Raw genomic sequence first — 12,269 nt, forward strand, 5'->3', positions numbered from 1 at the left:
CAGCAGAATAGTGAGTGCAGCTCTGGAGTATAATACAGGATGAGTACAAGATAAGTAATAAAATGTATTTACAAAGTACTCAACTTTATATGTTATCTATATGTATATAATCTGTAAAATAATGTTTTAAGATGGACATGCCCTTTAAAGACATAAAGTTACTTATTTTATTATGTTATTTATAATATTCTATTATTACTTTTGGAGGAATGCTCATTGTACAATACATCACACGCCCCCTAGTGTCCGCCCACTTATATTACTGCAGGTTGTATCTTACTACTACTACCGGTACTTTCCCAGCGCTAGCTCCCCACAATCACATGGGCGGTGACGTCACATGTTCCCACGTCGACCAGTTAGCGCAAGGCAGCAGAATGTGTGAGAATTCTGTCACAGCCATGAGTTCCGTGCTAATGCAACCAACCTTACTAGCGCCGGTTCCTCATTGGTTCCTTCGGACCAGCCCCTGTGCTTGTGGGCGTAGCTCGGCCTTTGCCTGTTTCTGATTGGCCAATTCCTTGGGTTAGGTTGTCCTATAGTTGCCGCTTGCATCAGCTGCTGTAGAATAGACTCCGGTTAGTGACAGGAATGGCGGAGAACGTGGCGGCGAAAATGGAGAACCTGAAGCTTAATAAGGTAACGGGGCAGGAATGGAGACACAGCAGGGACCTGACGTCATCACGTGTCTAATGTCGGCGTTGTAAGGGGGTCACCCTATAGTTGGGGCGCTTATGGAAAACTACTGTACAGACCCCATGACCCACTCTTTTTTTATCAGAAAATATAATGGGGCATTTTCTTATACCATTGGGTGGTCATAGGATAAGGATATACGTTACTAGAGTGGCCCTTTAAGTTTTATGCACCGCATTTAGTTTTCCTTAAGTGTCCATTCACACGTTGCGGTCAAGGTGTGGTTAGAAGCGCATTGAAAATCCGTTTTTAGCACGACTTGGTGTGCCTACAATGGGCACCTGTGCGTCAGAACTGGAGCGTAGGTCCCACGGCTGTCTAACCCTTTGTTGGCCGTGGTGATCAAAGTTGACTCCCATCTTGAACGCGTCATTAAAACCCCGGTGATGTGCTTGGAGACTGGGGGGACCCTTTGCTGTCAGCCCTGGGGGCCTAAAGAGGTCACCAGGGCGGTCTGTTCTGTAAGCCGGCTGTTAGGGCACCCTAAGTGTTGTCATAGGGACACCATGTAATGTTTAGTTTACACCGCTGTAAAATAAAGTTGTTTTAAGTAAAAAAAAAATAATAATAATTCATTTAGTATAAGACATTCTATTGCCCATGCACAGTTGCAGATTAAGTTTGCCCTGGGCTGTTCCACAAACTTGGGCCCCCCTTCCCCACCGCCGCTCTGCCGTGTCTATAGTGAACACCACATTTCCGTGAGAGCATTGACAAATGGGTGTTACGATTCCTCTTGTCAAAGGGCTGTCTCCCGCCATCGCTGACAGTCTCCCGCCATCGCTGACAGTCTCCCGCCATCGCTGACAGTCTCCCGCCATCGCTGACAGTCTCCCGCCATCGCTGACAGTCTCCCGCCATCGCTGACAGTCTCCCGCCATCGCGCACCACCAAACGGTTCAGCTCAGTATTCCGCTCCGTATTGTAACACATGAGTGAATGAGAGCGGGGCTGCGGCTGAGTAATACAGCCACAGCCCCGCTCCTGAGTCCTGACATGTGCGCGCCGTCAGGATGATGTGTTGCGGCCGGCGCTGCACTAATGAGCGTCGGCACTGATGACCAAACATGGCGGCCGCACTGCAAAATACCCCCGTGTTCTGTCCTCAATGCCTGAACCGCCGCTCATTACTGCAGTGCCGGCCGCATCACCTCATGCTGACTGCGCGCACTTCCTGTCAGGAGCGGGGCAATGGCTGTATTACACAGCCGCAGCCTCGCTCTATAACAGCGGAGATGAGAGAAACCTCTCATCTCCGCCGCTATTCTCCTGAATGCTGCGATCACAGCTGACTGCAGCATTCAGGGGAAAGTGAGGAGGGGGGATGCCCCTTGGATCGCATCACAGGAATCCTTGTGACTCGATTGAGGGACATACCATATATGGGCAGACAGCTCAGGGTCCATTGGAGGACCGCAGGGCTGTCCTACCATATTTCCTGTTAGGGCATACTTAGGTATGTCCTAACAACTGCCTGTGTACTATCCGCACACAGGCTAATGTACTGTAATATACATCAGTATAAAATATATGTATGCCGGGAGGGTCACGAGAGCGGGGGTCTGTGAGAGAGAGGGACAGACAGAGACACACACCTTACCTGCAGTGCAGCTGGTCTTCATGATGGCGCCTGCTCTCTCCCTACAAACAGCTTCTCTGCTGTGTGGCTCTGACCTGCGTCTGCGCAGTATAGAGCCAGATAGCAGAAGCAATGAACGGCTCCCATTCACTGACTCCTATGCCCTGTAGCTGCCGTATTCCATCTCTGTATGTGTCGTTAAGAGACGCATACACACATGAAATAAAACATGGCAGCCCCCAGTACAGTAAGAAAGTTAATAAAAAAAAAACATTGTGTGTGAAAAATTAAATAGTCCATATAATATATGTTATTAAATAAAAACACATAAATTTATTTAAAAAAAAAAACCTCATGACTGTCATGACAAGGGGTTTTCCCATCAGGGATATTTACGACACAATCCACAGGATATTTCATGAATGTCAGATAATTGCGGGTCCCACCTCTGGAACCCGCACCTATCTCTAGAATGGGGCCCCCTAAACCCAGTTCTACCGCTCTGTGTTGCGACTGAAGCGTGTGATTCCCGACGATGAAGAAGATAACCGTGTAGCTGGCTGAGATGTTTCTATAAGGGCTTACTCAGACGAACGTGATATACATCCGTGCAACGCGCGTGATTTTCACGCGTCTCACATGGACCTATACAAGTCAATGGGGCCGTTCAGACAGTCCGTGATTTTCACTCAGTGTGTGTCCGCTGTGTAAAACTCACGACATGTCCTATATTTGTGCGTATTTCGTGCATCACGCACCCATTGAAGTCAATGGGTGCGTGAAAATCACGCGCACCACACGGAAGCACTTCCGTGGGAAGCGCATGATTCGCGCCGCAACAGCAGTAAAAAGTATGAATGAAAACAAAAGCACCACGTGCGACATACAAACGGAGTGTCATCATGATGGCGGCTGCGCGAAAATCACACAGCCGCGCACCATATGATCATGACACACAGAGCTGTTAAGTGCCTTTTGCGCGCAAAACGCACACGCTCGTGTGAATCCGGCCTAAGTCCCATAGCCGTTACGGAAGCAGCGTAGCATACAAGCTATGCCGTTTCCGTAACTCCTGACCATGTAACCTATTCCATGGTCGGAATTCAGCTGCAACTCGGAGCGGTAGAACGGGGTTTAGGTGGCCCCGTTCTAGAGAAAGGTGCGGGTCCCAGAGGTGGCACCTGCAGCTATCTGACATTTATGGCATATCCTGTGGATGTCATAAATGTCCCTGATGGTAAAACTCCTTCCCTCCGCAGCCATATTTTTTGGTATTTTCACTTTCACTTTCTCCTCCCCACCTTCCAAAAGCCATAACTTTTTTTTTTTTTCTCTGTTGATTTAGCCGTATGATGGCGGCACCATTTATTCTACCATATAGTGTACTGGGAAAAAGTTCTTTGTGGGGTGGAATGGGAAAAAAAACCCGCGATTCCTCCATTTTTATTTTTGGAGATTTAGTTTTTACGGTGTCCACCATGCAATAAAAACAACATGTTAAATTTATTTTGCGGGTCAATCCAATTACATCGATACAAACGTTTTATATAGGGTTTTTCTTTTTGTTTTTTTTAGGTTTTACAATGAAAAAACAAATTGTTAAAATTTTGTTTTGCGTCTCCATATTCTGGGAGCCATATCATATAAATATTTTTTGCGGGGTGAGCTGTAGTTTTTATTGGTACCCATTTGGGGTAAATGAGATTTTGATTCATAACGATTTATTCCTTTTTCAATAGGGAGGTTTCCATTCTGCCCTGGGTGATTTTAATTAGTTTAGTGCTAGTTCCTACCATCACCAGATATATATGTAGGCTTAGTCCCAGTTCTGGGTGTATGTGTAGCGTAGGTTCCCACCTCATAGAGGTCGCCTTGTCGTGGCAGGTGGGCTCACACAATTTGATCAAAACGTGCACTAAGAACCTCCCTATTATAAGTAGATTTATCAGTAACGCATATATTTAGCGGCTTAGGTGGCATTGGTGTTCGCAGTGTGCTGTCGCCATTTTCTTGTGTGCTGTATGGGTTTGCAGTCACTGGCGTTCTCTCACCTGTATAAACGTTTTTCCATTTTGTTGGAGTGTGTGTGTGAGTGTGTGTGAGTGTGAGTGTGTGTGAGTGTGTGTGAGTGTGTGTGAGTGTGTGTGAGTGTGTGTGAGTGTGTGTGAGTGTGTGTGAGTGTGTGTGAGTGTGTGTGAGTGTGTGTGAGTGTGTGTGAGTGTGTGTGAGTGTGTGTGAGTGTGTGTGTGTGTGTGTGTGTATAATTTTTATTTATTTTTTACGTGTGTTTTCAATTCCCTGGTTCTTGGGAATGGTAGCTCACCATTTAGCCATTTTTAGCACAAGTTAGGCCTTATTCACATGGATGTGTCCGTTTTGCGCGCGCAAAAGGTCCGTGTGTCGTCAGAATATGGTGCGCGGCTGCGTGATTTTCACGCAGCCGGCATCATTAAGACACTCTGGTGTCGCGTGGTGCTTTTCTGTTTTCATTCGTTTCTTTTACTACTGTTGCGCGAATCACGCGCGGCACCCGGAAGTGAAATTCACTGACAGTCTGAACAGTCCCATTCATTCACGTAGGACCATGCGACGCGCGTAGCCCGGACGTATAACACGTTCGTGTGAATAAGGCCTTAGTTGTACGGCTATAATTTTTTTTTTTTTTTTGCGTTGGGCTAGCGACGTGATTTTTCTGTTTTTCCATTTTGTTTTCTATTTTTAGGCTTATAGTTTGAAAAAAAGAATGTTTTTTTAAAAAAAAAAAATGTCTCCTTTTTTTTTTTTCCTGGTAATAATATATTGTTACTCTAAGGCCTTATTCATGCGAACGTGTTAAACGTCCGTGTGACGGCCAGCACACGGACCTGTATAATTCAATATGGCCCTTCACACGGATGTTCTTTCAATTGACCGTGTGAAGGGTCTGTGAGAAACTAGGACATGTCCTATTTTTTTTTTTTTTCACACATCCCTCCATAGACTCAAGTCTCCTCCTCCCATCTCCCTTCTCATGGCGATCAAGTGCTCAATCACATGATTACCGGGACCAATGGCTGCCGCTGCCTCTATTCCGTACACAGCGCTCATTGAGCACTACGAACGGGAGTCGCTCGGGCAGCAAGCTTAAATTGTGCGTGCGCGTACGTTTTTGGGGCCTCAAAACTGCTGACAGAGTGATAAAGGGTATTGTTAACGTATCTCTTTTCTAGGTCATGGATGTTGCATGACCGAGAAAACTATGTATAATTCCCCCAGCGGGCCTATTGCAAGTGTCACGAAGGTGGGACTTGATGTACAAGTGCTCCTGCATTGCATGCTCCTCCTCTCTGAGTGACAGCTCTACCAGGCTTCTGATTGGCTACTAGAGCTGTCACTCATTGGCACTTGCGACGATCACGCCGAGGAAATCAAACATCGGTTTCTCGGTCATGCATGCATAAAATCCCCCCCCCCCCCCCCCATAACACCCCGTCAGCAGTTTTGAGGCATCTAAAATGCTAGCCGGTTCCCTTTAATGAAGTCTTATCTTTGAGTCCAGGCTGTTTTAAGGGGCTGTTTACATTCGCGTTCACTTTCCGTCGATGGATTCTGTCAGAGGAACCTATCAACGGAAAGGCAAACGGAAACCATGACTTCTGTTTGTTTGCATTACCATTGATTTCAATGGTAATTCTTCCGTTGCTAATTGTTTCTTTTCTGTAAGGTTTCCGTTTTTTGCGGAAACAATAGCGCAGTCGACTATGTTTTTGATTCAGTAAAAAGAAAACGGAAACCTTCTGGAACGGAGACAAACAGAAACCATTAGCAACAGAAGCATTAGCATTGAGATCAATGATCATGCAAACTGAATTTATGGTTTCTGTTTGCCGTTTCGTTGGCGGGTTCTTCCGACGGAAAGCTCAGACGGAACCCATCAACGGAAAGCCAACGCTGATGTGAACGCACCCTAACTCGCAGAGGGTTGTCTAGACTGGATACAAGTCTGTACAGCTTTCCATGGTCTGGATGTATACAAGAATGTTACCGTGCACTGAAAGCAAGCAGAGATCCTGACAATGGATGTGGATTTGAAACATAAGTATATTAAAAAGCTGCAGAACTTTTCATTATACAAGGATTAAGCTTAAAACCAGAACATCTGAGACCCCTGTATGACTTCTGGTGACTTTCGTGTATTGTCCCCGCAGGCGGTGGTCGGAAAGTTCCTGTTACTTGTTGTGTGGGTTGTCGGTTCATTCTGTGTCATTGTTTGCACTACTGATAGCGCATGTTGTTCCACTTGATGTGTTTTCTGAGTAATCGTCACTATTGCTATTTGCTTTTCTTTTTTCCATCTGTTTACGATAAGATGTAGGAGATTCTGACCCTCGGCTTTATCGCATGAATCATTTTCATAGTCAAATTGTTAATAGCTGATTTCTAAGTCATTTTCAGTGTTTCTAGCGTATAAAAAATACATTGCTCATCTTTTTTTCGTCCCCGTGTCCCCCTTTGTGCTGCTGCTAATCTGTGCTTCTGAGGGAGGGTCTCTGAGCAGAATCCGTCTCCTCTCCTCCTTCTGGCAGCTGACAATATAGTCACTTCTTACTTCCCCTGTAGGGGGAGTCTCCTCTGCTATACTGCCATGTTACTGCAGAGGCTCTGCTCCTTCCCTGACCAGCAGGGCAGAGATCTATTTCTACTGGCTGCTCTGCAGTGATCAGAGGATCACTATGTGGAGACCTGGCTGTGGACTGAGTGACTGAGCATTCGAGTCCATTAGCTCTCAGCTCATTAGGTGGACATTGCTATACACTTTGGATACAAGGTGGCGCTGTAATTTCTAAGTAAGGCCTTATTCACACGACAGTGAAAAAAAATGTCCATTAAAAACTGATAAACTGTCAGTTTTTCATGCCCATTTTGCATCAGTGTCTCTAAATTTTCATCCATTTCCAGTCCATCTGTCCGTTTTTATTGGCCGTTTGACATCCATTTTGCATCAGTTTTTCATGGCCGTTAAAAAAAACCTGATGAATTTCATTGGTCAGGCTTTTTTTTGTCCCAGCCCCCTGAAAACACCCAAAGGAAGGTCACATGTTCACCTAGACGATATTTACAGCCTCCCTGAATGTGGTGCCACACCATCCTCCCTGAATGTGGTGCCACACCAGCCTCCCTGTATGTGGTGCCACACACTCACGGGTGCAGCGCCGTCTCGTGTCTTCTTCAGGAGTGGTCACTCGTCTGCACGGGATCTTGCAAGGCAGCGCGACGGGGTGATGACGTCATCGAGGCGCCTTCAAACCCGTGAAGACGAGTGACCACACCTGAAGAAGCGCCGCAACCGTGAGTATGAAAGTAGTTCCCTTGCCAATCCCCATGTAACAGATCCGTTTTTAACAGTTGTTTCATGTATTGACAGCCGTTAAAAACGGATCCATTGACTTCTATGGAGGCCGTTAAAACGGCCCAAAAATAGGACATGTCCTATTTTTTTGACGCCCATTATTCACGGGCAATTAAAAAAACGGCCGTGTGAATGCACCCATAGAATATCATTGCTCTGAAAACGGCCATGCGAAGGCCGTTAAAAGGATGGCCATCACACGGCCGTTTTTCACTGTCATGACATTTAGCCCTTATTCACATATCTCTTCACTGGGTCGTCCATTTTTATTTTTTTAAACAGCCTGTACATGGAAAGCATTGTTACTATGCAATTAGTATGATATAGAATGGTGGGACAATCCCCTTTTTAAAGGGGTTGTCCAGTTTAGAAAACCCATTGTTATACACCCTATTAGGGAATTCTCAGATAAGAGGGGGGCTTCTCTGTTCAAGATCCTCACCAGAGTGAAGAGCGACTTCTGGCAGTGAAACAGTTTCCACTCTTCTGGGGGCTTTCTACAAGATTTTGCAGTCTGTGGGAATTTTTGGCCATTCATCTGACCGTATGTGGGGTCAGACACTGATGTTGGGGGAGGGGGCCTGGCTCACAATCTCCGATCTAGTTAATCTCAAAGGTGTTGGCGGGGTTGAGGTCAAACTCCCCCCAACCTTTTTTTTTATGGACCTTGTGCACTGGGGTACAGTTATGGAGAACAGAAAAGAGCCGAACCCCAAACTGTTCCCACAAAGTTGGAAACTACAATTTGTCCAAAATGTCTTGCTAAAGCATTAAGATTTCCCTTCACTGGAACTAAGGGGCCGACCCTGAAAAACACCCCCATGGCAATATCCTTCCTCCACCACCAAGCTTTACAGCTGGCACAATGTAGTCTGGCTGGTGAGTCTCCCGGCATTTGCCACACTTAGACTCGCCCATCATACTGGCAAATAGCGAAACGTGATTCATCCCTCCACAGAACACGTTTCCCCCGCACCAGAGTCCAGTGGCGGCGGCTTCACACCACTCCATCTGACGATTGGCACTGTACTTGGTGATGTAACGCTGGCATGCAGCTGCTCGGCCCCCATGTCATGACAATGTGGCATCCTGTGGACCACGCTGGAATTCAATGATCTCCCCACAACGACCCATTCTATCACAAACGTAACGGGACTGAGTAGAAAACCTGAATTAAATTTATTAAAAATTGTCCCAATGCTTTTCTCCATATATAGTTTGTGTGTGTGTGTGTGTGTGTATATGTATATATATATATATATATATATATATTCGTGTAGCGATGTATATTATGTAATAGTTTTTATATTTTTCTCCATCAGCAAAATTCAGAAGGCGGTAAACATAAAGAGGAAGGTAAAAAGAAGACCAAGGAAGGAAACGGAGGGCGGCCTGAAGTAAGGAGTTATGGCAATCTCCATCTTTAGTAATTGTTTTTTTATTTCTTTACGGAGGACCTGTCCATATAAGTTGAACTGGTTTACTGACGTAATTAGCGCGGTCTCCCTGACTCAGCTCGGTTTTTCTTTTTTCCCTGGACCCCTCCGTTCCAGAGATATGGCCTACTGTTGTATCTGCTTACTATATGCTGTAGTTGGGCAAACAGGGTGGAGCTAGCTTTCCTGATGCTGACCTATCGGCGCAGTTCAACTTGAGGGTAGTTCACACCCTGTTGGCTACCTAGATCAAATTAGCATATATATGAAGCCAAGGCAACAGTGGGCCGTATCTCTGGAATGGAGGGGTCCAGGAAAAAAAGAAAAACAGCACTGGAAACGGGGAGACCGCGCTATTCAGGTCAGTAAACCAGTTCAACGTATATGACCGAGTGACCGGTCCTCTTTAAAGGGCTCCCATCATGACCGCCTATTACCATATACACTTAGGATATACAACGTTGTTGGAGGTGGAGAGTCAGTGGAAAGTGTCTTTTGCTCTGGAAGATCACGGGTACCATCATTATTCGTTTAAATGGGTGCGACGTATTACAACATTACTTCTGTATTACTAATGAATCCGCAGCTTTGCCAGCTGACCGGTGGGGGTTAATGAAGCTGAACTTGTGGAGATCAGCTGATAGGGTAACTTTCCTTTTTGAGGGTGGGCAGTCCTCGTGGTACAATCCCATTTCATGTAAAATCAGAAAATCGCTTTAAGGGTATTCATTGTGGATACACTGCGTTAAGCTGAGCAGCCTATCCCCCCCTGAACACCGCAGCAGGGAATGCCATCTGGAAAATGGCACCACATTGTGATGTTTTTCCGGCTGAATTTCTACTCATGGGGCGCTGGAGAAATAGAAAAAAACCCGTTCATACTTACCCACTCCCACTTCTCCGCATAGTCCGGCCTCCTGGGATGATTCTGCAGGCCATGTGATGATGCAGCCTGTGATTGGCTGCAGACGTTCACATGGCCTGCAACGTCTTCCAAGGAGGCCGAACTGGAGAAGCAGGGAACTCGGGGTAAGTCTAACTTTTTTTTTTTTTTTTCTTACGTGCGACTTTTTTTTCCGGCTGAATCGCTGTGATTCCGCCGCAAATATCGCAAAACACACCTTTTTGTTGTGGGTTTAAGCACCCCATTGAATTTAATGGGTGAACCCGTAACAGAAGAATTGCGTATCTGCAGAGTTAATTGACAATCTGCGGTTGAAGTAACCGCACCACAGGTCAATTAATTTTCGGTTTTTTTTCGGCGGCTATTTACCTCCGTGTGGGGACGAGATTTGTTGGATTCTCGCCCACACTGCTGGTACTGTAAAATGCTGCGGGTTTTCCACAATTAATCCGCGGAAAATCGCAACCGGTTTAGAGAACCCATGGTCATAAATCCTATTAGGGAATTCTGAGTTATTAGAGGGGGGTCCTCTGATCAGGATACTCATCTTTTGGTCCGTGTGGAGAGTAGTTATAAAGAGCGTCTCTTGCTCTGGAGGATCTGTCCTGTCCTGCATTACACACGCAACACCTTAATCTGAATGGACAGTGTGTAATACTACTTTGCCCCTGTGGTGGCACTGCAGGGAATTTGTAAACCCGTACAGACCTAATAATTCTCAAAGCTGAGAGTTGCGATCTTATCCAATGTAGACAATCCCCTGAGATTACACAGATCACATATCCGCAACACAAATATCCCTCCTGTCCTGATAGTTTGTTACAATGTATTAGTGCAGGTAAAACCTTTTGTCTGGAGTCCATGTCTTGCCTGTCCTTCACTGACACCAAGCAGAGTTCTTCAAAGTTTTTATTTATTGTGTTTTAAGTTTTTGGTTTTTTTTCCATTTTTTTTTTACATTAACCTGGAAATCCCTTTTAGGCTATATTCCCACACAGCAGATGTGCTTGGCTTTCCGAGGAAAGCTTATCAGAAACCTAAGCAGGACCTCACTCACCTGAGTGCTTCTGCTGCTTCGTTTTAGTCTCGGTGCTTGGACCCTCACCGATCAAAACTTCTAACGTGTCAAACGTTTTTAAAAAGTTTAGTTACCCTGTAAGTCCAGATTTGAGGTGCCCACCTCAAAAGTTTAACTTCCCTCTTCACTGAAGTTCTTTCTGCAGTCGGATCCTAGCGCTTTCAGGTACCGAGCAGTGGTTGTCATGGTTTACCTGGGAATCTGTACAGGAGATAACTTTCCATCTGTTCTGATAAGGAGCTTGATAAGGAGCCATCCATGCTGATGTCACAAATATGGGGTAAAGGGTCTACCCGATACCTATGGTGCCGATTTATCTTTGTGAAAGCAATAGGATCTCATAATATCAAAATCCAACCTTTCAATCCTTTGTCTCCACTGTCATACCTGAGGGAACAGTTTGGCTGTCACCTGGGGCATGCAATATTTGGAGAAATAGTAGGTGCCCAGTAGATATTTCATGGCTCACAAGTGCTGGAGGATTGTTAGAGAGCAAGGGGCCCATATAAGCGCCCTCTGTGGTCTGTGTCCACCCCTGGTCAGGATTACCCAGTACTATCGGCCGCCATGTGTAGGTGACGTACTACAGCCCATACTATAACATCGTGGGGTGCACAGGTAAAGGAGACTCCAGTAAACTCAACCATCAGGATTGTCATGTATTGGATTATCTCACTCCTGGCAGGACACATTTATATTGTACTCCTCTGGTAAACATTGGCACGAACGGATCAGCAGCTGCCAGGCTGGAGGCGGGTATAATCCCGATAATCTCTCTGCCCACTGTGACGTCTGGATCACTAGAACAGCCTTCCCTGCCAGGTGTGCAGCTCCATTTTACATTAACCCTTCTGATCGGGTGCAACACGAGGTACCAACAAGAATCCAATAGCTCAGAATTTAACCTGTCCCTTCCTTTTTATTCTTTTAGAGAAAAGCGGCACCACATGGGCCTTATAGCCGCTTATTGTCTGCTAGGGCTACTTGGCATGCATGTTGGATTTTACTGCAGAATTCGGTTTCCGTGTAGCCCCAGCCTTTCCATGATTGTTTTCTGGGGGTGATAGCTGTGGTCTGTGGGTATTCTGCCATTCACCACTATGGAGGGAGTAAGACCTAACTGATCAGTAGGTGGCGCTATGATTATACATTATATAGTAGTGCTTTATTGCATGTACTTACAGTGG

General features: G+C 45.8%; 1 protein-coding gene across 2 annotated transcripts in view; it reads left to right on the forward strand.

Moving 5' to 3' along the window:
* Nucleotides 1-12,269, forward strand: part of TARS1 (threonyl-tRNA synthetase 1) — a 62,793-nt gene that overhangs the window by 22,792 nt on the left and 27,732 nt on the right. Inside the window, exons 1-2 of one of the 2 annotated variants that reach the window (XM_075841705.1) lie at nucleotides 518-639; nucleotides 8,987-9,061. In XM_075841705.1, the coding sequence (XP_075697820.1) occupies nucleotides 592-639; nucleotides 8,987-9,061 (123 nt within the window). In that variant the 5' untranslated portion in view covers nucleotides 518-591. Of the gene's footprint in view, nucleotides 1-517; nucleotides 640-8,986; nucleotides 9,062-12,269 lie in introns of those variants that run through there. The other variant, XM_075841715.1, reaches the window with a different exon arrangement.

Source organism: Rhinoderma darwinii, chromosome 1, assembly GCF_050947455.1.
Source record: "Rhinoderma darwinii isolate aRhiDar2 chromosome 1, aRhiDar2.hap1, whole genome shotgun sequence".
Lineage (NCBI taxonomy): Eukaryota > Metazoa > Chordata > Amphibia > Anura > Rhinodermatidae > Rhinoderma > Rhinoderma darwinii.